The sequence below is a fragment of the Euleptes europaea genome, chromosome 5 (genome assembly GCF_029931775.1).
Source record: "Euleptes europaea isolate rEulEur1 chromosome 5, rEulEur1.hap1, whole genome shotgun sequence".
Taxonomy (NCBI): Eukaryota; Metazoa; Chordata; class Lepidosauria; order Squamata; family Sphaerodactylidae; genus Euleptes; species Euleptes europaea.
Window position 1 is genome coordinate 73,367,465 of NC_079316.1, and position 27,280 is coordinate 73,394,744.

Genomic DNA, 27,280 nt, shown 5'->3' on the forward strand with positions numbered 1-27,280 from the left:
CTGTAATCAATCAATGGCACCATATTTGTTATGGTGTTACAACGGCGACCACCATCCAGCTAGATGTCATACCTCAGGGGAGAGGAGATGGATAAAAAAAACTAACACTAAAGGACGACACAAATAAAGGGAGGGAAACGTGGGAATTTGCAGGTTAAAAAAAGGAGAAGGGGAAAGGGAAGCAGAAGGGGGAGAGGAGGCCAGCTTCTAAATGATACCATTGCTGCCCTCAACCATAAAGCCTGGCGGAACATCTCTATCTTGCAAGCCCTGTGGAACTCAGCTAGATCCTGCAGGGCATGGGTCTCATTGGACAGAGAATTCCACCAGGCAGGGGCCAAGGCTGAAAAGGCTTTGGCCCTGGTCAAGGACAGCTGGACAAACTTTGGGCCAGGGACTTCTAATAAATTGTTATTAACTGATCGTAAGGCTCTCTGGGGGGGTATATAGGGCAAGGCGGTTTCTAAGCTCACTTCTACCAAAGAACAGCAGCAGTTTTAGAAAACAGCTTGTCATGAAGCTTAACAGAGCTGTAACTTAGCAAATACCAAGTCATACATGTTCATACATATATGTATGTTGGGGCAGGGTTTTTAAAAATGGGAGAAACTATGATTAAAAACATATAAAGAAAAGCATTTACTGTTAATTGAAGTACCAGGAGTCTGTTTAGATGCCTATTGGAAAATATAAATTGGTAGGGTTTGCATATGGCCTGGCAAGTAAGACACACAAATTATTTGCCACCCTTCTAATTCTGTCATCGTATCATATAAAAAGTAAACAATTTTTGGACTGTACCCCAGAAGTTATATCATTTCTGATTTTCAGTCCATAAAAAAGTTTACTCTTCCTTTAAGGAATTAATGTAGATTATTTCAGATTGTACAATGCTCAAATGTTCTTTTCATCTGTATTTTAGAAAAGTTATGTGTAATCTAGTTACCTTTTTGTTTGTTTTTTGACTGAAGATGGCACTTTATGGAAAGGGCAATATTGCATTATAAAACCAAGTTTTTTGATAATAATGTATACTTCAAATGCGAGACTGCAGCCTGAGCTTGTGAGCTTCTTCTCCGAAGCCCTGCTGGCATGACATTGTTTAATATTTTGCAAAGTTATTTTCTGGAAAACCCATAAATATGTTTCTTTTTGTACTTATCTGCCATCCCTCTGAGTATTGTTGTGAAAACCATGTTAAAAATATCTGGTTGTGTTATATCTGTATACTCCTTTATCTCCTTTATCTCATGGTCCATCCTTTCTCTCGTCTCTCTCCTACGTACCAAGTTGATAGTTTCCCTCAACATTATTACTCACAATATTTTTATACGTCTAATGTCAACACTCATTTGTCTTCTGTGTTCATAGATGACCCCCCTAATTTGAATTTTGTGTTTATGACCTTCACCATCATTTGTTTGGAAAAAAATAAAACATTTTTTTTTAGGACTGGGTCATCAGAAAACAACATGTTCATTGTGTTATTGATTTTTGGTGGAGACACTCAGCAGCCAGATAATCCTTTCATATTTAGCTATCATGATTGTCCTCCGCACCCTCCACCATCTTTCTTGGGAGCATGCTAAGGCACTTACAGTGCAGTCCTAAACTGACTTACACCCTACCAAGAAGAAGAAGAAGAGGTTGGTTTTTATATGCTGACTTTCTCTTCCACTTAAGGAAGAATCAAACCGGTTTACAATCATCTTCCCTTACCCTCCCTACAACAGACACCCTGGGAGGTAGATGGGGCTGACAGAGCTCTAAGAGAGCTGTGACTAGCCCAAGGTCACCCAGCTGGCTTCATGTGTAGGAGCGGGGAAGCCAATCCGGTTCACAGATTAGCATCCGCCTCTCATGTGGAGGAGTGGGGAATCAAACCCAGTTCTCCAGATTAGAGTCCACCACTCCAAACCACCACTCTTAACCACTACACCATGCTGGCTCTCTGGCTCGCTGGCTCCAAGCTGTTGACTTGAATTAACTTAAAAGGGTATAACTCTGTTTTGGATTGCACCATTAAGGCCTGAACCCAGCAAATACAATAATACATTTTTTTTAACCAACTATGAACTGATAAAGTGATCAAGTGCTGTTTTAGACTGTGAGAACACATTGTATGAACCAGCACTGGCCAGAGGGCCTTATTAACTGTAACTACAGGGGGAAATGTTTTGATTGGAGCACAGGATTTGCTTAATACGTTTTGTTAATCATTTTAATAAAGTAGATGTTTAGGGCATTAGTTCATTAAAACACTGTAAAGAGGGAAATATTCCTAATGTGGTTTTCTTCTCTGAAATAAGATCTCCTAGCATTCTTTACAGTGTTTACAGCAGTGCTACAATACTGAGCATTGGGGCTGCAGAAAATGGAAAAAGAAATGTTGATACTGCACTACCGGTCAAATAGAAATATAGTCCTACAAATAGGGTTGCCAGATCTGAGCCCACAACCCCCAGAATTTGGGGCCAGTCCAGGGGATAGTAGCATTTGACCTGGAACCGATGTTTTCTTCCAGACAATGATCAAGGGCCTTCCTAATACATCTATGATAAAACCTATAGAGATTTGGGGGGGGGGGGTTTCCTAGATCATATCCTGAAGAATGCATCACTTCCTGGTCAGGTGCTTTCCCCCCCCCTTCTTTTTCTCCAAATCCAAAAATAAATGGTGGAACCAATGCAAGCATGGCAGCAGGGGATGACATTATGGAATTGGGCACTTGGTAAGCCTACATGCCAGTGGTACATGAGAGGCGCAGTTATAGCTATGATTTGGGTTATGCTTTTGGGGTGGTAAGGGGGGAAAGCTGTCAAATGTAATCTTCTAGCTTGTTTCTTTAAAATAATCAGCATGATCATATTAAAATCTCCTTTCTTAAGATTTGGTAGCGCCAGAAAACTGTTACTTTAAGGAATATTTAAAGTTTCATAAGACTAATTTTATGTACTTTTGCCTTTGTATGTATTAGCAGCCCGTGCTGAATTTTATTTAGCAGTTAATTATATAGTGTTATATTACAAGCATTTAAAATATCTATCTGTGATCCATAGGTCCTCCGGAAGATACCGATCCATCACAGCACCTATTGACTTCAATGCTGATCCTGATTCTGGTGTTCATAATTTTAATTCTTCTAGCCGGCTATTTCTTCAGGTAGGCATTAATCAAGCTCTCTGCCTAGAACTAGTTAAGTCTTGTTTCCATGTGATCTAATAAGGAAATGAAAGCATGTATTACAGGCAGCTGTGGTAGCTGTAAACTCACACTTTAGTTAGAGCAGTAAGAGGATGTTGCACAGTTTTCCTCTACACTAAGCAAGTGATTTACGATCAGAAGATGTTTAAAAGGAGTTTTTCCAGAGTTACATGGTTTGTAAAACAGAATCTGCAGTAATATCATACATTAATAGCAACTGATTTATTCATATGGAATCTTATTTTTTTCTAAATGTATCCCATGTTTGTTAAGGTTCAGGAAACACAGAAAAGCAGTTGTGAACTCTAGTGATAAAAAAATGCCAAATGGAATCTTAGAAGAACAAGGTAATTATGAACTTTATTTGCTTCATACTGAACATTTTCAAACTCTGCTGCTTTTTACTGTATTTGAGATATGTGGGTTTCTATCTTAAAATGTCTTTCAATATTTTATAATAATTTGTTGCTTAGATCTTTACAAGTGGCTATTGGTTTATGATTTTCCAGAGAAAACTGAATGTTTGATTTTTGCTTTAAGCAAAGTCTTAATGTTAGGCTCTGGCCATTTCACATGTGTTTTTAAGTATACAACTAAGATCTTTTCGGCATAGACAGAAACTTTGTGTGTGAGACACTAACAGGGATCTGAAATGCATGTCTCCTGCAAGTACTCTTATTGGGAAGCTGAAATTGGCTACTGCAGTCTATTACGTGGTGGTTAATCTGAAATAGCCTTTTAAAGCAAAGTGTGGTGATATAATACAGCACTTAATAGTGCTGCTTAAGCATATTTTATCTTAAGCACATTTTATCAGTATAGTAAAATAGTAGTAATATAATAGTAATATTTAACAATTATGTATTATATTTCAGGTGGTCAAAGCACTTTTCATACATCATCTCAGTAGTCCTTACAAACAGCCCTGTAAGGTAGATGAGAAGTGTTGTCCCCATTGTATAGTCTCAGGGGCTGAGACTAAAAGAAAATAGCTTGCCTCGTTATCCAGTAAGCTCATGTCCAAGGTCAACTCACTTTATGCACTCTTAACCACCAGCACCAACTTTTATGTATATCTTTATAAGAATATTTGTACAGGCTTGAATCCTATATCTTGGTTTTTGCTTGTGCTCCTCTTTATCCACTGTGGAGGCAATCCTCTGTTTCGCTAGGTGCTTTTCAGCTCCTTGAGAGACATGGGCCCTGGGTGCATAGAAGTGCCTAGAGCCAGAGGAATGTGTGCTTCACAGCAGGAGACATCCTCAGAAACAGACAAAGACTGGCAAGCAGAATGAGGGTATAGGATCCAAGTCATCATGAATACAATAGCATGTATTAACCAATAACAAGTCACACATACAGTAAAGCAGTGTATAACAGAAGCAGTAATAAAGCAAAACTAGGGAACAAGTTGTGAGAAATGAATGCATGACTCATCCTTCTGAAAGCGTGGTTAACTCATTTTTCAAATGAGTATGAATAGGCATGGATATAGTCACACCTCCAAGTTACAGTAAATTTCCTGTTTTAACACTACGTTTGTGAAACCTCTCTGAAGTGTTTAATACTCAGCCTTTGTGCTGTGCCAGAAGTTAGATTTCATTTTCAGTGGAATCAGTTAAAAAAATGAATGAAGCAATAGACAGGGTTCGTCAGATGTATCAGAAGAAATGAGGTTGTGCATTGTGGGAAAGGGTTTTCCCTTAAGTAGTTGTGAAAATGAGCTGTCAGCTATGTTTTTAAAATTATTCGCTGAATTTTTTTTAAAATAATGTAGCTATTTATTCCTTTCTTTATTTTATGCATGTGAAATACAATGCCTTCGTGGAACTTAAAGTTGCTTGCTTGCTCGCTTGCTTATTTATTTATTCGATTCATTTGTATTGTGCCTTTCTCCCCAAAGGGACCCAAACCAGCTTACAGCGTTCTCCCCACTGTTTTATAATCACAACAACCCTGTGAGGTAGGTTAGGCCGTGTAGTATTCCCAGGAGGAATCCCAGCCAGCTGCTGAACTGTAGCAAGGTTGCGGCATCGTGGACCTTCTACCCAGTAATGTGCCTTGGAGAATTGACTCGATTGACCTCAGTTCTAAAAACACAGGCTGGAATCTGAATTCTGCTGGATCTTTCTCGTGCTGCTCCATTACATATTGATAGGTTCAGTTAGTCTGCTTTACCTGAAAGTAGTGAAAATGAACTGGTATATACACCATGCTGTCCCCTGCTTTGAGCAGAAAGACAATAATGAATATGAGCTTTCTCAGATGAGAAATATGAGCCTTGGGAATATGAGCTTTCTTCCTGTAGCCCTTGAAGCGCATCCACAGCCACCACCTACCCTCGGTCAGTGGTTAAGTAGTTCCTTGACAGTCACTGAACCGAAATTCACTGTAATTAAGGCTAATAATTGTTTACACTTAACCCAATATCTCAAACAAACTTTTAAAGTGCAATTAAGTAGAGAGCCAAAGGGGATTGCCTCCAGGAAGGGACTGAATGTTTCCAAAGCTGGCTTCACATTTGCTAGCCGTAGTCCTCCAAGGAAACGGAATTATGTCCACTTTGGCCCCGTTGCACCTGCTAGGTCACCTCTTCAAAGAGCATATTTACACTGCAATGGGAACAGGGTTCATTGTCTTGTTACCAACGTTCATTGATGTTTAATATTGCTTATTTCAATGCTGCATTTCAAGTTAAAGAAAGACATTGCACAAATCCAGATTATAAGCCCTCTGAGAAAGGGGGCAAATGCTGTCAGGTGCCTACTGCTCTTCTAAAGGTCCTCCTGACTGTGGCCCGTTTTGACGAATTAATGTTTTAATGCCTGAACCCTCTGTTCTTTCAGGGATGATGATGATGAATGTTATCGATAGACAGAGTAGTTCATCTATCCCTAGGGGTAATGGGAAATTGATAAGGAATGCTTCCCTCTTTAATCTATTTTGGGATCAGGCATAGTTGTTTCATAATATCAGAGGGAAGAAGCAATATCAAAGACAGTCTAGTCCTGCTAAAGTCACGTTATTGCTACTTGTAAATGAAACCCAGTAAAGGCATCATGTGTTGTCTCTAAAACATCTAAGCTGCAGAAGTGGTCCAGTAATGACTGTTTTACTCCTTGGCCATTGTTATACCTAAGATTTTTTTCTCCCTTGAAATCTGATGTTTCTGCAAGTTTACCTCATTGCTTCTTGGCCTTTCCTCACTGACCTTATTCATACCTTGTTTTCCTCTTTTAGATATTTGGTTATTATTTACTTAGTTACTTATGTTTTCTGGACTGTAGCTTTTATGAACTGCTGTTGATTGCCAGCTAGGTATGATCCGGCCAGCTGGTTTCATTAATTAGTGCTAGGACCCCTGGTACTGGTTTCATCTAGTCCCCCATGCAGTTTAAACCTCTGGGAAAGGGGATCTGGAGTTAGGTGTCATGCTGGTGATACTGAGCTCTGTTCCTCCTTTATAGCTGAGTCAGGTGAGACAGTGGGTGCTCTGAACCAGTATTTGGAAACGGTAATGAGCTGGATGAGGGCTAACAAAATGACGCTGAGTCCCAATAAGAACTGAGGTAGTGTTGGTCAATAATATTGTTAACCAAGAATTAAGTAATCAGCACCATCTGTCATCTGGGCAGTTATATTCACCTGAAGGAACAAGTTCACAGTTTTGAGTGTGCTGTGAGATTTGTTTCTGCAGATAGAAGAAGAAGAAGAGTTGGTGTTTATATGCCGACTTTCTCTACCACTTAAGGGAGAATTCCCCTCCCCACAACAGACACTCTGTCAGGTAGGTGGGGCTGAGAGAGAGAGACTTGCCCAAGGTCACCCAGCTGGCTTCATGTGTAAGAGTGGGAAATCAAACCTGGTTCTCCAGATCATAGTCCACCGCTCCAAACCACCAGATTAGCCTCTGCCGCTCATGTGGAGGAGTGGGGAATCAAACCAAACTAATGGACAGAGGCTCAGAAATTACTTCTTCGAGTTCTTTTAATATCCTTGGATGCAATTCATATGGCCCTGAGGACTTAAGAACATAACATAAGAACATAAGAAAGGCCCTGCTGGATCAGACCAAGGCCCATCAAGTCCAGCAGTCTGTTCACACAGTGGCCAACCAGGTGCCTCTAGGAAGCCACAAATGACTTACCGTATTTTTCGCTCCATAGCACGCACCTGACCATAACACCACCACCCCAGCTGGCCGTCAGGGTGGGGAAAGCCGGCTCGCTCTGGAACAACGCAAGCTGGCTCTGTGCGCCCAACCCACCTCCCAGCTGGCTCGCTGTTCCAGTGCGCCCAGCCGGCTCTGTGCACCCAGGGCGCACAGAGCCGGCTGGGCGCGCTGTAACGACGCAAGCCTGCTCTGTTAGCCCCGGCCGCCTCCCAGCTGGGAGGTGGGCAGGGAAAGCCGGCTGGCTGTTCCAGCATGCCCAGCCGGCTCTGCCCGCCCCGCCCCCCTCCCAGCTGGGAGGCAGGCGGGGCGCACAGAGCCGGCTGGGCGCGCTGGAACAGGGCGCACAGAGCCGGCTCACGTCGTTCCAGCGCGCCCAGCCGGCTCTGTGCGCACATTCGCTCCATAACACGCACAGACATTTCCCCTCACTTTTGAGGAGGAAAAAAGTGCGTGTTATGGAGTGAAAAATACGGAAGTTTCATTTAAAGAAACTAGGGGTTTATGTACTACCCCTATGCTGACCCTAGGCTGCAACTCCCTTCCCTCATCATTTGTTTTGTTTTTGCCATGTTGAGCAATGTTTCCCTTGCAAGAGAAGACTGAGAAAAGTAGAAATTGAGCAGTTCTGCCCTCTCTTCATCTCTTCATCACTGTCCTCACAATGGGCCTACCATGTCCTTGCCCTTTTTCTTACTCTGAACATAACAAAAGAACCCTTTTTTGTTGTGTTTAGCTTTTCTAACACTCTCCCTACAAGCACTAGTTATTTGTTTATATTTATCCTTGGTTATAAGGCCCTCCTTCCGTTTCTTAAATGAGTCTTTTTTTTATTTCTCAGATTTTTAGAAAGCTGTTTATGGAGCCATGCTGCTTCTTTAGGCCCCTCCCATTTTCCTTCTCATAGGAATCATTTGTGATTGTGCCTGCAATATTTTGCTTTTAAGAAACTTCCACCCCTCTTGAACTCCCTTCTCCTTAAGTATTTCTTTTTTTATATAATTTTTTATTATTTTCCTTTATTTAATACATCCATGTAAAAATCAACATTTAACACTAAAATGTGATAAAAATAATAAAAATCTATAGAATAGCTATAATAAACATATAATGACTTTCCCCCCACCCTCTTCCACCTACAAATAAAGTGTACCTGCTTTTGCTATTTAATCCCCATATTGATTAATGAATATATATAAATATTTACTTATCAGATATGATTCTTTGATTATTCTTTAAATGGTGCCATTAAAAAATAATTTTCGCAATAATTTCTCCACGCCTCCCATTCCCCCCAAAATTGTACATTGTCATTCTGATTTATCAAAGCCGTACGTTTCGCCATCTGTCAATTCCAGCATTTTATTTATCCAGTCTTTTCTGGTCGGTATCTCTTCCGTCTTCCATTTAGCTGCATATATCACCCGTGCAACTCCTTAAGTATTTCTGACCATGAGATTCTACCCAGCATAATTTTAAGTTTGTTAAAATTTGCTTTCAACAAACTTAACTAGTTGTATGTGGAGAGAATTTGTGTGTGTGTGTGTGTGTTTAGAAGCATCTAGCTATGTGAATCCCATTTGTAGTTTGGCACACCAACGCCTTACAGACATTGACCTGCAGACCGAAACAGCTTTTCTCCCAGATTTCTATAGGCCCCTAAAGTCATGGGCAGGAATCTCTTTGGCTCCGTATCTGTCCTCTGTTACTCTATCTAAGTTGCGGTGGGCCTTTTCTAGAGCTCGGTTCAATGCCTTCCCCTTGGCCCTTCTATCAGGAAGGTTCCAAGCGCAACCTTTGGACAGGCGTTTGTGCTCCTGCCCTGACATGGTTGTCAATGGAACATATTCTCCTGCACTGTGAATTTTACAGGGAAGCCAGAATGCACTTAATATGGCCCCTCATTCAACTCAAGTACCCTGGCTGCGACAGTCATTCTAATCCTTTCAAAGGCAAAATGGTAAAATTTTTGCTGGAAGACAGGAACCTGACTGTTTCCCTCACGGTCGCAAAATTCTGCCACGCAGTAATTAGAAAGAAGGGAGTCTGATAGCCTCAAAACCAATAGAATTAATTGGGTATTACTTCCTCTGTGACAGAAATTTTAACCACGGCTCTCTGAATAATACTCAGCGATTAGGTTCATGGTTAGACCAAGTAATTTGCAAATGATATTGAAACGTACTAATACCCTGTCTAACCTCTTTTTAGCTATGATTGTATTGCATTGCATTGTATTGTACTGTGTATTTTACAGCCTATGGCTGTAAGAATAAACATCTCTCTCTCCCATTTAAGTTACGAGCGGAGCAGTCCAAAGACCTAGGTTTAACAACCCAGTGAGAATTAGGCCTTAAAATCATGGGTATTACATGATGGCTGTTAGGAAGATCTACCAGTTTCGATTTATGTCTTTTCTAAATTTATTTGTTACTGCAATGCCTGGCCTATTCATTGTGTCTCTAAAAAAAAACACCTTAATTAAGCGTCAAGATATGGATGAAAGTCAAACCAAGTAATGAAGTTGGTTCTTATCATGAAAATATAAATTGGTATGAGTATTTGTGGTGCTATAAATAAGATTATACTCTCATTAATGGAAGAGTTACTGCCATTGTTAATTGGGTTTCTAGTATGTTAGGCCCATTTGGCCAATGTTGGGTCATAACCCAGAATCTGCAGCTATGCTTCCAGTTCCTACAGTTCCGCGATCTGTGTTGGAAGATGTTACTTTGGCATCTTTTTGCTTTCATTGAGCTTATTCAATTGACCAGCAATGTTTTTGAGCATCCAAAGCAAAAAAATCTGTGTTCTAAATGCTCTAAACAGTTTGAATAACATTTTGACAATGCATATAACATTTTTGCTGTCCTGTTTTAACAGAGCAGCAAAGAGTGATGCTTCTTGGAAGATCTCCCTCTGGCCCAAAGAAGTATTTTCCAATTCCAGTGGAGCACCTGGAAGAGGAAATACGGATAAGAGCAGCTGATGATGGGAAGTTATTTCGGGAGGAATTTAATGTAAGTCTGGATATTTTTGTTTTTCCAGTGAAAATGAAATGGCAAATACAAATAAGGGTGAGAGTACACAGTACATGTTTAAGGAGACAGGTTGGAGTTCCCCAATGCAACATGCTTTCCCTGGAGCCACACACAAGCTGTGAGGAACTTCTCCAGTTGCTGCAGGGTCCGATTCAGATTGAGACTGCAGCACTGGGGGAGGAAGAGCCTTGCCCCCCCCCACATGACTTTTTCCTAGCCAAGACAGTCTGGAGGATATTGTTTGACCCAATTCAGGGCTGAGCATGCATTGAATACTATGGGGGGGGGGACCTAACTTGTTAAGAAAAGTATCATGTAGTTTTGACCTAATAAACTGTATATAATAGGAAGAATGGGTATTGGTACAAACTTTTATTTATCTGGCATTTGGTTTAGCTCACAGTATGAATCTTGTCGAGTCCTCGCCTGTACTTTGTAACAGCCCTTGGTGATCTTTCTTAATATGGGGGCCAGGGATAGGGTGTCATCAAGCTCTGTTCGCTGTGAGGACTCAGCCTGACCTCAAAGGTGCTCCTTGTCATCTGTATGTCTGATTCCCACATGTGCCCCCTGCCTGCGGATAGCTAAATCCGCAGATAGGGGGCACACTTCCCCCCAACAGGTTTTTCTGTAAATTTGGGAGGCTGCCTCGGTCTCCAGAAAAATCCAAATCCCCCCCCCCCATAAGAAAGTTTCTCTATACAACCATGGAGAATGCACTTATCTCAGGCTGTTGCCGGCGGCTGTGGCCCAACCTGGGAGCTATGCTGGACCAAAAAGCAGCTCCTGACATGAGAGAGGGAGAGAAAGAGAGAGAGAGAGGTGGCTCCCAGCAGGTGCCTCGGCATGCCCACCAGCCAATCAGAGAGAAGGAGAGAGAAGGAACGGGAGAGAGAGGGAAACATGGCTCCTGGCAAGGGGCTTGGTGCCCCACTGACCAAGAGGCCTCCACATGCCTGCTGACCGAGAGGGAGAGAGGAAGGGAGTGGGGAGACAGCTCCTGGCAGGGAGTTCGGCATGCCCATCTCCTGAGAGAGAAAAGGAGGGGAGGAAGGCAGCTCTACTGCAGCAGCGGCACCTGGGAGCCACTGGGAGGTCCATCCAGCTGCAGCTGGGCTGGAAGTTGTGCAGGGGGAGGGGGAGATAGGATTTCCCCCCTCCCATGAGTTTCACGGCCTCTACTTGTAAGCTCCTATTTCTCGCTAAGTTTCTTCATCACTTTGACCCCTCAGGTGGACAACAGTAAATAGCCCATTAGAGGAGAGGGGCTGTGGCTCAGTGGTAGAGCATCTGCTTGGCATGCAGAAGGTCCTAGGCTCAATCCCCGGCATCTCCAGTTAAAGGGACTAGGCAAGTAGGGGATGTGAAAGACCTCTATGTGAGACCTTGGAGAGCCGCTGCCAGTCTGAGTAGACAATACTGACTTTGATGGACAAAGGGTCTGATTCAGTATAAGGTAGCTTCATGTGTTCACATGCTCCCATAGTTATGTTGTATCTGGTTATTTCTAGGCGTTTGCTTTTGATTCCAAGCAGCATCTTTCCTGGGACCCAAGTGTGAGGTCCCAGGCCTTGTTTTTTTGTATGAGCGGGTTGCTCAGCTGCCACTCCAGGCTCTGCCACTCCTGTGTGGTACCTCCGTGTGGTATCTCCACATTCGGTACTGCGTTAACCGTGGAAGGACCTGACTCTCCTTTCCTGCAGTAATGCAGAATAGATGGGGAAGCAGCTTAAATTTCAGTGGCCCATTATATGAGGATGGTGATTTTCATATTGTCAATCCTGAGGAATTTTGTATCCAGTGCACGCAGAAGACTGTGACACTCTGTTCCAGGTGCCAGCACTTAACATGCTTCAAGATAAAAATCTTGCCCAACCAATAATTATGTCCTATATTTAAGAATCCCTGCATTTTCCCATACCATAATGACTAATTTTAAGGGACGGGGGGGAGGGATTTGATTATCTTTAGCAAGAGGTTTAGATTATAAACTATATGGAGCCATTCTTGTATTTTTATAATGCTGGTCAAATGACCGTAATAAATCGAATTGAAATTGAAAACTATATGGATAGAGAAATGATCATCAGCCTAACACAAACCAACCTCCACTGTTCCTTGGATAGTGTGTTAGCATGTAGGTGCGTGCAGCAAACAGGCAGATCTGGCCTGTGGCTGCGGTGCGCACCCTTATGCTCCTCTGCAGGGCCTCGCTTGCAGTATATATAGGAATAAGAAGTGACAGAGCCGGTGTCCCCCTTTCTGACCTTCCTCTTTACGAAGAAGCATACTGACAGTTTTGAGGAAGCAGCAGCATGTATGGTAGTTAAAATCTCTCAGGTTGCCCTTAGATTAAGTTGCTGTTCAGGGCCTTCTCCCAAGCGTGTTTGCTGCCCCTTAGTGATACTCCCCTGAGTGCTGTTTTTATTGGCTTTAAAGGTTTCTTATAAATGGTGTCCTCACTTCAGTCAGAAAAGGGGGAGCTTGTTCTTCGCTTCCTGCTGATTTGTGGTTGCATTGATGGTTTTCTTGGTATGTCGCTCGCTGAGCTGCAGAAGGCAACAGGCTGTGCTGGCTTGCTCTCTGTGCTCACGGTCACTTGCACAACTTTTCTGTCCGCTTCTTGCTCCTGTTGACGTCTCCTGAATGTTCACAGTACAAAAAGTAGTGGAGGAGCTGCCCCATTTTAAATTTGAGTTCATCAAAGTTCTAAAAAGCAAATGCCAATTACACTGTCTCGAATATGGGTTATGCTCTTCCAGGCTATAATATAGTGTGAAGTGAGCACTGTAATTGGCACTGCTGCGTGTCAGCTATTTGTACTGTGATTATATGGTTAAAGCATGCCATACATTAAATGTTTATCTTTGCGTATCTATTTAAAAGCCAGAAATTTAATTAAATTTGACCTGATGACCTGGCAGCGTGCGGAAACTGAATTCAAAATGTATTTCAGATTAATCTTTTTTTCCTTTTGCTTTAGTACTTATATTTCTTGCATTTTAATTTTGTACACTTTCCCCATGCTCCAGATGACGAGTATTCCTGTCCTATGTTCAGTAATTCACTGCTTCTAAATATGTAGGGCAAAATGTTAAAAACAGAAATCCTGCCCCAGAGGTTCTACTTACAAAGTGTATGGGGCTGTTGTGTATAGTAAACCATACTATTGTGTTCCGTATGTATTATCCAGCTCCCTCTGGGTTGCTTTGTACTTATTTAATACCATTTTCTGTATTGTGTAATGTATTATGTCTCATATTTGATGCTTAGTTTTCAGATTTCTGTAATCCTATTCCTATTACGTTGTGTATTAGATGTCTTGAGAGCATGGTGTAGTGGTTAAAGTGTCGGGACTAGGATCTGGAAAACCCAGGTTTGAATCCGTACTCTGCCATGGAAGTTTGCTGGGTGACCTTTGGCCACTCACACATTCTCAGCCTCGACCCTGGCAAGTATTTGGATGGGAGACCTCCAAGGAATACCAGGAGCATGACACAGAGGCAGGCAATGGCAAACCACCTCCAAATGTCTCTTGCCTTAAAAACCCTGACTTGACGGGGGGGGGGGGAGGGGAATCTGATTACATTGTCTATTAGATGTCTCATCCTATTGAATGTATTGGCTTACACTGTGTAGTCTGCCTTACATCTTAGAGCAAAAGGCAGACTATAACTAAATAAATAAATGCAACAGATGGGACAGGGTTGCATGTATGTATGCAAGGTATATTGGGTACATATTGCTATGCAGATGTCCACCCAGCAACACACAAGAATTTATTCTGAAAAGCGTGGTTCTGTGTGCTTTTCTCTACTGCAAGCTATCAAACTTGTGCTCTGGCTTATAAGCATATTGATGGTCAAATAAAATGTTATGTATCTGTTATAAATTTTTAAGAGTGGTAAACAATGCCTCCATGTGCGAGCACAGCTGGAAACTGAGCTGGTGATTGTAGTAGCTTGTAAAAGAGACACACCAAGTTAAGGATCTACACTGAAAGTTTCTTAATCACAGAATTGGTATTGTTGTTGAAAATTCATCCTTCCTATATGTGAGAAGCAGCTGAACTTGCACAATGGTACTCTTGAAGGAGCTGATTAAAAACAAATACAACTCTGCTATAAGAATATTACTAAAATAGTAGTAGGTCTCTGGAGAAGGGGAGAGTCGTTCTAAGTATTGCTAGTGAAGTGCAATTATTGGGTCCCTTTTTTGTCCCACACCTATTTCTTTACAGTGTTGTAATGGATCAATAGATAACATGGTTATAAAAGAGTCATGAAGGTGTCAAGATCAGCTGATGACGGAGGAAGCTGTGGACTGTTACCCCAGAATTTTGACCATTTGTCTGAAAAAGCTACCCTTCAAACATACATATGTAAATCCTTCATGGGACAGCTCCAGTTTCATTTCACAATCAGCTTTTCTGGGGGAGTTTCTGAAACAGGAATAAGTCTAACAATGCAATCCTAAACAGAGCTGTGGCCTTCTAATCCCATTAACTTCAACTGATGTAACTCTGTGTTGGATTGCACTGAAAACTCCCTTACCTCACTTTTTTCTGGGTTTTTTCCCCCAAAACAGGAAGTTTAGTTTTCCACTTTTACGCAGTTCTTTTGACCAATATGCAAAAAGCCATGTCAAACAGTAGAGTTTTAAAACAAAACTCGAACATTTTACATTTTTAAAAATATATATATTTGAAGAGAAATCAGGACCAGACTAAGAAGTTCGTTACAATAATCTACACTGTTCCTTTTAATGTAGAAAAAAAAAAGTTGCAAGCATGAGACGAACTAGAGGCAAAGCAAGCCTGGACAGTAAAACCACAAACATAAGTAACTTATTCATGTTGTGGCAACAAAAAGCAACATGCAGAATGACTTCCTTTATCATCCTATAAACCATATTTAATCCCACCTAGCTTGTTTTCACCGTGGTTTTAAAGGGAAATGCCATTCAGTAGCATACCTGCAAACAGACTAACACGGCTACCCACTCTGAATTATGAAGAGAGCGTCATGGCACCTTAAAGGTTGCCAAACCTTTTGTGAGCCAAAGTCCACCTCGTCGGATAAATGTCCTCTGCTTCATGAAATAATACTCCAGAATACATTCATTAGTCTTTAAGGAGCCACTAGGCCAGGGGTGGGGAACCTTTTTTCCGCCAAGGGCCATTTGGATATTTATAACATAATTCACGGGCCATACAAAAGTATCAACTTAAAAATTAGCCGAACAAGCCCCAAGCAGGCAGCTGCCCCAGATGACCCCCCGCCCCCGGCCACACGGGCAAGCAGGCAGGCATCCAACCAGTGGCGCACTCGGCCACCTGGTGGCACAGGATGGTCTGTTGCACCTGCCGGGCGTAGCCGTCCAGCCACACGCTGGAGTGGCTCCTGCTCCGATTGGTCGGGCCTGATTCTACGGCCGGCTCCTGCTACCTCCGCCTGCAGGGATGAAATGAGGACACACTGGCTAAGAACTCCCCCACCCCCCGCGCATTCTGGCCCTGCCCCCTTTAACCCCTCCATTGTCACCACTTCCACCCCCAGCCCTCTTGCAGTACAGAGGGAATACGTTTCTCCATGGCCCGGGTGGGAAAGGGTTAACACAGTTTCTTGGGTGGTCCTAGCAGCTTCATAGCTAACGGTTCTTCTGCAAAAGGGAAAAAAGGTTCCTTTTCTTGGCAAAAGAAACTCACATCTGCCTTGAATAGAGGCTAATCCTGTCGGCGAGAGGGGGTGGATCACCAGACTTAGATCCTTCTGAGCTAGAGATCTGCCAGGACCCACGAAGGGCCAGGCCAAATGATTCCGCGGGCCTTAAATGGCCCCCGGGCCTGACGTTCCCCACCCCTGCACTAGGCTCTTTACTTATTTGAAACAGATTCTTGTTCTCTTTTTCCTTTAAATGGGCTTACCAGGCATTATCTCATCTGGGAAGAAATCTGTATTTTTAGCATGTCTTTCCAAAGAACATTTATAATTTCGTAGGTTTGCAATGGATATGTGATTTCACTGTTGGACTGGTGTGGGTTTTTCAAATGATAGTAATCTCAATTTTGCCCTGGAATTGCATGTTCACTCATTATTAGTCATTGCTTCATCAAGCCTGCATTGAACATATATATTTCTTATTTTGGATTTGAACTGCTAGGATTTTTAGGGCTACGCTCACAGCTTCAGCAGTGTTTGTCCTTCAGTTATTAATGGGATCGCAGTATTGTCATACGAGTCTTGTTGAGATTGGTGGTCTGCTAACCAGTTGAAACAATTTGCGAAAGAACAAGACCTTGCTCCAGAGGTAGACTTTAGAGCTTTCCTGGTCTGATGCTTTCAGTGCATTGTGAGATGGATATGTGAAATATCAAACCATTATTCAGTTAGTAATAATATAACCTTATTCTATTAGGTATAAAGTTAATTTAACCATCAGGCCTGGTTTGGTTATGCTTTTTTATAGGATGTTGTTTTGATTTTACAAAGCTTACTTTCTCTGTAGTCACTACCACCTGGATACATGCAAGGAACCCTTGAGAATGCAAATAAAGAGGAAAACAGAGAAAAAAACAGATATCCCAACATACTACCTTGTAAGTCTTAAGTCATTATTGTTTTAAGTGTCTGGACTATATCAGGAAGTACTAAATCTGAATTCTCCAATAACTGTTATTGGTACTCAATGTATGCTGTTAACATTTGTCAAATCACCCTCCCCTCACCAAAAAAAAGATGCTTAGAAAAATCTCACTCAGCATCAAAGCCATGTAGCCTGCAGCAGTTCTCCATGGTGAAAGCTACAGCAGCATGGAAAACAGAGTGTGAATGAAGCGAATGCTTGTGTTATTTGCCTTTGGCTTGAGATGTGTGCTAGTTAACAAGAGAGAAATACACTTGCAATGTATCACCTCAAGAGCCATGTAAAGTTTTCTTGGGATTTGTCATGTCTTGAGAGGTCAGCTCAGTAAAATCTTCGTTATCCAGCACTTGAGATGATTGATAACATCCAGTTAATGGCATTGCCCAGAGGGCAGGCTCCTCCCCCTCAGTCTCCATACCCTTGGTGTCTTTGGGCACGCATGTGCCCACCTCATGCCTCTCCAGCCAGCCAGTTGATGCCTCCGGCAGGTGCTAGGCTTCCGACAGCTGGCACTGACAGCTGATATTATCCCTGGGTGCCTCCTTCCCCCTCAGCCTACCCCCTCAGCCTATATCGAGCTGTCAGGAACCAGCTTGGCTGGAGGGCCTCCCAGGCAGCTGGCCGGCTTGTCTGCCTGCTATGTAGGATAAGTCTTTACGTGACTTGGGGGAAAGGGTGTTCCCAAGGGGGTGCTGTTTGATCACTGAGGATTCCCCTGGGGGAAGAGCAATAAGTTGGAATATCCAGCATGTTTGATTTAACCAGGAACCCCTGCTTCCCAGGAATGCTGAATAACAAAACTTCTGCTGTACAACATTTCAAACAGATGTCAATAGTGTATTGATAGTTTCTGTAAAAATTATCTATGTTCTTTCTTCTCAGATGATCATTCCAGAGTAACTTTGACGCAGATAGATGGAGTTCAATGTTCAGATTACATTAATGCTTCATATATAGATGTAAGTGAATAGCTGTTTAAAATGAATTTCAAAAGAGTTTCCATCACATTAGGAAGAATTTTCTAACCGTTAGAGTTGTTCCTCAGTGGAACAGGCTTCCTCAGGAGGTGGTGAGCGCCAGGAGGTGGTTAGATGGCCATCTGTCAGCAATGCTGATTCTATTATCTTAGGCAGATGATGAGAGGGAGGGCATCTTGGCCATTTTGTGGACATGGAGTGGGGGTCACTGGGGGTGTAGGGGGGAGGTGGTTGTGGGTTTCCTGCATTGTGCAGGGGGTTGGACTAGATGACCCTGGTGGTCCCTTCCAACTCTATGATTCTATGACTAATGTGCAAAAAATTGGTTGAGTGACTGATTTTAAATTTGTTTTAATCTATTTCCTATTTTTTTAAAAACCTATTCACTTATTTCCCCCCCTCCAGGGTTACAAGGAAAAGAATAAATTCATAGCAGCTCAAGGTATTTTCCAGTCTCAATTACTGCTCTGAGGCTGTGAAGACATTCAAAAGCAGGTACAATGTGCATGTGTCTAACGGAGCAGTATCAGAACTGCTGGCCCCAACTTCCCAATATCTGCACTTTAGCCGAACACCTGTAGATAACTCAACTTGTGAACAAGAATATTCACACAGACTCTTCTACTACTTGGGTCTCTGCTTTTTCGCTGTCATCGTGATCACTTGGAAGAACATGTTAAGAGTAGCTCTTCTCTCTACATGCCTACACTGTAAACACTTTTGAATGTTTTCACAGCCCTGCTATTTTAAAAGTATCTTTTAAAATATTTTTCTCTTTGTGTATCTGCATGTTCAGAAGAATTTTAAAAATGTATACTTTCATTGTCTCCTATGATGGCTGTAATCAGTACTTGGACACCCCAAATTGGGTTATGATGGTTTCTGACTTATAACTTACTATACCATTACCAAATGCAGTATAATATTTCTGGGATTCTTAAATGGCCCACTGCAACTCCCTGGAAGTACCTGTGTTAGAAGTATTGCCAATGCTGCCTTTTGGTTTTATCCTAAGACGTGTTAATTTCCTTTTCTGTATTTGCTTATCCTTCCCTATTCTTCTTGTTTTAACTCTTATGAGGAAATAGTATCCCTATAATGTTGCCATAGCTGTAGGTAGAATAAAGATATGAGCCTATTCTCCATCTTTTTGATATGGTCGGTATCTGGCATATGAAGCTCATATGTGCACATCTGACGGTGTTGGTGGAAGGTGTTATCAAGTCACAGACCAGCATGGCGACCCCATAGGGTATTTCAAGGAAAGAGACTTCACATGAACACATGGAGCTGCCGTATGCTGAACCAGACCCTTTGTCCATCAAAGTCAGTATTGTCTACTCAGACTGGCAGCGGCTCTCCAGGGTCACAGGCAGGGGTCTTTCACATCACCTACTTGCCTAGTCCCTTTAACTGGTGATGCCGGGGATTGAACCTGGGACCTTCTGCATGCCAAGCAGATGCTCTACCACTGAGCTACGGCCCTTCCCCTTCAAAAGTGGTTTGCCATTGCACGCTGCTGCGTAGCAACCTTGGACTTCCTTGGTGGTCTCCCATTCAAGTACTAACCAAGGTCAACCTTGCTTAGCTTAAATGCGCCTACAGCAATAACAAATCACTAGTTTGGCAGAACAAGATTATGCAGAATTCAAAACTGCCCACTGATCCACAGATCAAGGGGAAATCATTAAGAAGGAAGGAGCTCAGCTTGGTATAGGGTTTGTTTCATTTTGAAGCAGAGTGCCTTGGAGATTCATGGTATTGTTTTTATTTATTTATTTATTCATCATGTAAGTGAAAAATTCACAGTCTGAAAATCTCATTCCAGTGTTCCGTGAAAGTACCTCTTTTTTTTAAAGTTTTTTTCCTGTTGCATCTCTTGCTAATGTCCCAGTTGCCAAAGGAATTAGCATCTTGAAGCACCTCAAGCCATTACAAACGTTAAATAGGATAACATGCTCTGTTAATAAATCCCAAATGTACTTCATTTGTGTGAATACATTTATTTCTGTGAATTGTGTAAAGTACGTAGCTGTGTTTGAAACAGGCATTCGTTATTACATGCACGTAGGTGTTTTTTTAAAAAAAATCCATCTGTTTTCATAAGGCTGTAACTCTAGTTCTGTGGAAAGAGGTGTGAATTTGCTACTATATTGCTTGCTTGTATACAGTATCACTTGCTTCCTGTCTGGCTTTTGACTGAACATATATATTCCTTGTGTAGGTCCTAAGCAAGACACATTAAATGATTTCTGGAGGATGGTGTGGGAACAGAAGTCTGCAACTATTGTCATGTTGACAAATGTGAAAGAGAGAAAAGAAGTAAGCTAGCTTTTAATTTTCTTTTCCCTTGGCCTGTTATTAGACGTCTTGTACCCGATATGGCTGTTAGTAATATGACCACTTCCTATTCCAGCTTCTTAGGTGTCAGTATGTGACAAAATTAGTGCAGTGTGGGGGACTGAACAAAGATGTTTGGCTGTGGAAATAGTTTCAGGTGACTAACTGAGGAAATTAATCTTCTGTTTGTCAGCCTTTAGTCATGTTCATACCGTACTACTGGATTTGTATAAACAAAATGTTTAATAAATGTACATGATATTTTTGCTGAATTGTTCTGTACTAGTTTCTCATCTGGGAATTTATATAGGAATGGTAATTGATGGTAATAATTTTAAATGGTAATTTTAAAATGGTAATTGATGGTAATAATGCAATTAATAGTAAAAGGCTGAGGAAGCTAAATTATTCAGAATTATTTTATTGTATTTTTTCCTTCATAACTCGCTGGAATTTTTCATCTGCCAAAGTTTGCTATATCCTAACCTCTAGAACGCTGTGTTCAGCCTTGAGTCCCGTCTAGCAAATGTTATTACTTTCTAGAATAAAGTTTATAACATTCAAGGTGAAAGGTAAACTTTCCCGCATGTCTGCAGCAGTAGAAATGACGACTGTTGTGTGTGCTTGTTTGTGTAACTTTCCTGTTCATGCTTTTTAGGTAGCTTAATTAAAACTGAGCATACTGTCTTTGGAAACTAGGAATGTAGTAGAGAAAATAAAATATTCTAGTAGTTAAGAAGCACGGGCTTTTTTGTTACTCAAGGATGACCTCTGCTGGTATGTAAAGAGAAATGCGGACAGAATTATCAGTCATTCTCAATGTTTATGCAGCATAGATCTATCTCTTGCCTCTGTTCCTACAAGAAGCTCCAGCCTGAAATTAGCAGGCATCTTCCATCCCATAACCAGCCCCAAACTTGGGAAAAGCCATAGTGAGATGCAGAAAGGGAAGATACTCTACCACCTCAACAGATTTTCAGGGAGTAGGGGCTGTGGCTTGTGAGTAGTGCACATTCTTTGCATTCAGAAAGCCCCCAGGTTCAATCATGGTATCTCCATCCTAAATTAATCTCAGTTAACAGATATCGAACGAGTTGTCTCTGTCTAAGAGCTTGGGGAGCTGCTGCCAGTCAAAGTAGATGGGAATGAGCTAGATGGACCTATATTCAGACTCTGCACATCAGCTTTATGCATTCGTGTTTGTGGTTTACTAGTTATACAGATGTCAGATATGAGTTCTGAAGTTGTTTTGTTTCCAGTTCTGGCTGACTTCCTGTGTGTTCGTACTTAATGTTGCCGTAGGATAAATGTTTCCAGTACTGGCCTGATCAAGGATGCTGGACTTACGGAAGCATCCGAGTCTCTGTGGAGGACTGCATAGTTCTTGTGGATTACACCATTCGGAAGTTTTGTATCCAGTCAGTAAGTAAAAATCTGTTTACTGCTAACTCAGTATTGTAAAAAAAAAAAAAATCCTGGTTGCTGTTTTCCTTAAAACAAATAATACCCAGAATTGTATACATGTAGGCATTGAACTTTGCCTTGGATTTACTTAATACCATGGTACAAAGCCACAGGAAGATCTTATTCAGAATTTCATACACAATATTGGTCCCCTTGTTTTTATGCAGTAGTCCTGACTTGGCCAGCTCTTTCTAGTCTGGGCAGATGGGAAAGGCATAGAGGTGTCTTCAGTTCTGAAGTGAAGTGTGAATCATTCCTCAGCCACTTGTGTGGAGGAATACAATTGAATATTGCTTCTAAGTCAGGGCTCCCCAACATGGCACCCACGGGCCTCATGGTGCCTATTGATACCTTTCCTGGAGACTTCCAAGTGTTTTTAGAAAGTAGGTGGAGTTTTTGCCCAGCAGGGCTTCTGATTGGCTGTACAGATTTTTCTTAAAGTTGCTTTGACAGCAGATGCCACCACAGCACATGGATTTTCAATGACCGTAGGGGTGGGGCTGTGGCTCAGTGGTGGAGCATCTGCTTGGATGCAGAAGGTCCCAGGTTCAATCCCTGGCATCTCCAGTTAAAGGGTCTAGGCAAGTAGGTGATGTGAAAGACCTCTGCCTGAGATCCTGGAGAGCCGCTGCTGGTTTAAGTAGACAATACTGACTTTGATGGACCGAGGGTCTGGTTCAGTATAAGGCAGCTTCATGCGATGCGTGAATGAAAAAATATTTTAAACAATATGTTTATGTTAAACGGCATCCTGTTAAACAGAGATTCTGCTTGAAATGTTGAAGAGTTCCTATTAGGGTTATGCATGACCTCCCTGCTGGACATTTTGTAGCTGGCTCCACTCCTTGTGGTAGTTGCACATGTCACCATGTGTCAGAATTCCAAAGGTTGCCCACAGGCTTGAAATGTTCAGGGAAACCCTGTTCTAGGATAAGGGGACCCAAAGCCAGTCTCCACAGTAGGCTGTTGTAAGGAAAGTGGGGAAAAAAATACCAAAAAAGAGAACAATAAATCCAGACAAAACAGATGAGCAAATGTTCTTATTCAAACAGCAAATGCTCTTCATCTGCTATACATTATAGAATACTCTGAGTCAGTCTGCGTTGTCAGAATTATTACGACTGCATTACTTCAGACTGTATTGAGATACTGTATTGAGGAAAGGAAGTTTTATATGAGAAAGCAGTGTTAGTGGTGTTTGGAAGGGAGGGAGGATCAAAGGGAAGTAATCTGTAGCTCTTCCTTCCAGGCCTTCTCTGCTTCCCTTCTCAGTAATCTCCCTATAATGGCCATTTATCCACCTTGCAGAAAACCTTCCGGAGGAGGGGGGGTGTTTGTTTTGCTACTGTTGAGAGTATTGAAGGATTTTTTTTTTCCCCCGGGACCCTAGCAGGTTGCTGATGGCTGCAAAGCTCCAAGGCTTGTAACACAGCTTCATTTCACCAGCTGGCCTGATTTCGGAGTGCCTTTCACACCTATTGGAATGCTCAAGTTCCTAAAGAAAGTAAAAACATTGAATCCTATGCATGCCGGGCCGATTGTGGTTCACTGTAGGTATGTATATGCACGCATGTGCTCACCAGTCCCTTGAGAGCTGGTTTTGGGAGTGGTCTTAACCATTTTTGTAAAAGGATTTTTTTTTTTGCATGTTCAAACTACTAATCTCTCTCTTTAGATTCCTTTGAGCGATTTTCAGTCTCTGCTTTCTGAAAAACTGAAGACTAGCAAAGGGTGGTAGCAGTCATCAGAACTTCTGTTTGGAGATATTTATATTCCAAGTTCATTGTTACCAATTTCTTAAAAATCTTTGGCATAAGCAAACTCCTTGCTTTTTAAGCAATAAAAAATAAAATAACAACAGCAACGAACACAACCTTGCAAAACCTGTCAGCCATAAAGGGTCTGAAGGAATTAGTATCAATATTATAATGCATATACATAGAATTAAAAAATAGAGGCTACATTTGCTGAAATAATTACAAGTTTTATCATCTGTGATATGAATCACTTCTGTTAATTCAGCAGTTTTAGCTATAGTCTACAAGTTTACCCTCAAAAATAGAAAGTAAAGAAAAATGATTCCCATGTAGATTAAACAACATTTCCAAAGAGACCAAGGAGCAAATTGAAGTTGTTGCTATTGCTATTATTATCATTATATTCTATAAACATACATACCAAAATAAACCAAACACTTTCTATATCTGAAAATAGAATGATACAAGGAGAAAAGATACAAAAAAGAGTTGAACATCTTTCTATACAGTATATGCCTACCATAACAATTAACAAATTAAAAAGTTAAATACGTTCCAAGGTTTTTCTTTTTAATCATATACAATGGATTATACAAATTCCACATTTTATAAAAGGGGCACATTGAGGTCCGTATTTCAGTTATAATTTCCCCCCTAATATTTCTGGTAGCTGGGCTTTTCAATCACCTATGTTAAAAAAGTCCCCTTTAATTTCATCACACCTCCTGCAAGCATCATTACTGGTGTGATAGATTCCTAGTAATATGGGAACATGCAAGAGGTCAACAATAAAGCAGCTTCTAAAAGTTTCTGTTCAGACTGACCCAGGCCAAGAGGCTGTACCATTAACAAACAGCACACTCCATACAGAGTTGGACATATTTCCAGAGAAACAGGTTTATAACAAAGGCTGCAATTCTGAAGAGGGGGCAAAGCTCCTTAGGAGTCGGCGTGACACCATGCCAGCATAAGTGCCCATTTAACCCAGGATTATGCTTTCTTACCAGTGTAAGAGCCTGACAGTATAAGAGTCTGTCCCAGGGGCAAACACAGTGCCACTGGGGAGCCACGGAGCTGCACCAGCCCCCGCCGCCAACGCAACCACACCAGCAGGGAATTCTTGGAAGGGAAAGCCCATGCCGGCGTGGGGGAGGGCTTGTTCCCAGGGCATTCCTGTGGGGGGATCTGCCTTTAGGCAGCTTCCTAACTCCTTTCGCCCCAGGAATGCCCCCTCACGCCACGGCATTGCTGAGCCACCTTTTTTGGTGGCATAGTCTCACTTTGTTCTATGGGGGTATTTTCCCGTGTTACTTTTTTTTAAGCTTTTTATTTTCTTTGTGGCGGCCAGGAAGCCTCTGTGGCGGTGGTGCAGCTGTGTGACTCCCGGCCGCCGTGGATCTCCCTTAGGAATGGGTTGAAAGCAATGAGTGTTGTGACACCTTAAAGACTAAACAACTTGCTGTGGCTTAAACCTTCTTGAGGCAGAGGCCATGTATCTGAGGAGGTGGACTTTGGCTCACAAAAGTCACGCCACAATAAATTGGTTAGTCTTTAAGGTGTCACAAGACTTAGTTACCGTATTTTTCGCTCCATAAGATGCACTTTTTTCCTCCTCAAAAGTGAGGGGAAATGTCTGTGCGTCTTATGGAGTGAATGCCGGCTGGGCGCGTGCGTGTCGGGACAGCGCGAGCTGGCATACCCCACCCCGACGGCCAGCTGGGAGGCGAGCGGGGTCGCACAGAGCCGGCTGGGTGCGTGAGCGTCGGGACGGCGCGAGCTGGCGTTCCCTGCCCGGGCGGCCAGCCGGCTCCTCCCCTGGAACGCCCCCCTGCTCCAGCATGGCGTCTCCACGCCGTTGCCGGCGCCATGGAGAGGCCGTGCCGGTGGAGGGGGGAGGCGTGGTCCCGGCCTCGCCCCCGGCATGAATGTGTAAACGCGTAATTACACGCATTTACGCCGGCGGCAAGGTGACGGCGCCTCCTAAAAACTTTTGGCCCCATTCTCAGGAATAGACTGTAAGCTGAATAAAATGCTAGAATACAAGAGAAAAGTTTATGCCTAGCACTGGATGCCATGCCCTTTTCCTCTGAAGGAAAATCAGATGTGGTGATAATTTTGATTACTAAATCTAGCAACTGGGTTCCCTCTAGTGGCTGTTGTATCTATCACATCTAATATTTAATACAATAATAGTAGAGGGGTATTCATGGCTACCAAATGGATAAAAATGGATACTAGTCATGATGCATACCTGTTCTCTCCAGTATCAGAGGAGCATGCCTGTTAGATTAGGTGCTGCAGAACACAGGCAGGATAATGCTGCTGCAGTCAACTTGTTTGTGGGCTTCCTAGAGGCACCTGGTTGGCCACTGTGTGAACTGACTGCTGGACTTGATGGACCTTGGTCTGATCCAGCATGGCCTTCCTTATGTTTTTATGTGTAGACCGAACTCTATTTTAATACGTTATTAGCTTTTGTGTCTTGAGTAATTTGGAAGTGATATGGTACTGTATATTCTAAACCTTGAGTTCAGGATATTTATCTGTTGATATTCATCTGTATCATTCTAGTCAAGCTAAAAGCGAGCCTGTGACTGAAACTACACGTAACTGTAGCAGACCCATCCTGTTAACATTTGTCTGCCCTAACCATGTATAATATGAAGGTGTGATTTGAAGTGCAAACCTGTGGGAGGGGAGAGCTGCACCTTCCTTGGTCCATCCCCCTGTCAAGTTCTGATAGGCTCACTGGGAGAAAAAAAGGCTATGGGGAGAGATTATGGATGCCCATCCATAAGCCTTTTGCACTTTAAATTGTGCCACTTTATACAGACTTGTATGTGAAGAGGGACTGTGATTCAGCAGAAGAGTTATCTTCTTTACATGCAGAAGGTCCCAAGTTCAATCTCTGGTATCATCAGTAAAGGGATCAGGAAGTAAGTGATCATAAAGACCTCTACCTCAGACTCTGGAGAGCTCTTGCCAGTTAGGGTAGACAGAACTGGCCTTAATAATCAATGTTCTGACTCAGTAAAAGGCAGCTTCATATGTTCAAGACATATTTGCTGGCATCGTGTGTACTTTGACCCCAAGTAACAGGAAGAACGTTTTTTTTTTTTTAAGGGAGGAAGGAACACTGGTTAGGTGAATGTTCTATGGCAGGGGTGTCCAACGTAAGGCTTCGAGGGCCGGATCCAGTCCCTTGAAGAGTTCTTCTCCGGCCAGCGAGCCACTGAGGCAGCCACACACACACACACCCGATCTGGGCTGATGAGGCATGGCCCAGCCCGACCAAGTGACATTTATGTCATATCTTGCCCTCGTAACAATTGAAGATGAAGAAGAGTTGGTTTTTATATGCCGACTTTCTCTACCTTTTAAGGAGAATCAAACCAGCTTACATAGTGTTACATAGAGTACATACAATGTTCCTTTGCCAGATTTGCTCATTAACACAATTAAGGGAGATGCAAGCCCAGTGTTCAAGGGCATAAAAGAAACCACCTAGCTCAACATGCAATAGGTTTTGGTTTGACCACAGGAAAAAGTGACTCTGGACACTCCTCTTGGCTGTTCAGATGGTCTCCAGAAAATGACAGACACCAAATGTCACTGCATGGGGGTAGTGCATTCAAAAGACAGATTAGCCTGCAGACAATGATGAGGTAAAGAATTCTCCCA

At 42.3% G+C, this 27,280-nt stretch overlaps 1 protein-coding gene across 2 annotated transcripts in view; it reads left to right on the forward strand.

Moving 5' to 3' along the window:
* Positions 1–27,280, forward strand: part of PTPRE (protein tyrosine phosphatase receptor type E) — a 128,457-nt gene that overhangs the window by 86,662 nt on the left and 14,515 nt on the right. Inside the window, exons 4-12 of one of the 2 annotated variants that reach the window (XM_056849382.1) lie at positions 3,060–3,162; positions 3,478–3,551; positions 10,259–10,395; positions 16,924–17,014; positions 17,944–18,020; positions 18,444–18,480; positions 20,263–20,360; positions 21,681–21,800; positions 23,233–23,396. In XM_056849382.1, the coding sequence (XP_056705360.1) occupies positions 3,060–3,162; positions 3,478–3,551; positions 10,259–10,395; positions 16,924–17,014; positions 17,944–18,020; positions 18,444–18,480; positions 20,263–20,360; positions 21,681–21,800; positions 23,233–23,396 (901 nt within the window). Of the gene's footprint in view, positions 1–3,059; positions 3,163–3,345; positions 3,378–3,477; positions 3,552–10,258; positions 10,396–16,923; positions 17,015–17,943; positions 18,021–18,443; positions 18,481–20,262; positions 20,361–21,680; positions 21,801–23,232; positions 23,397–27,280 lie in introns of those variants that run through there. The other variant, XM_056849381.1, reaches the window with a different exon arrangement.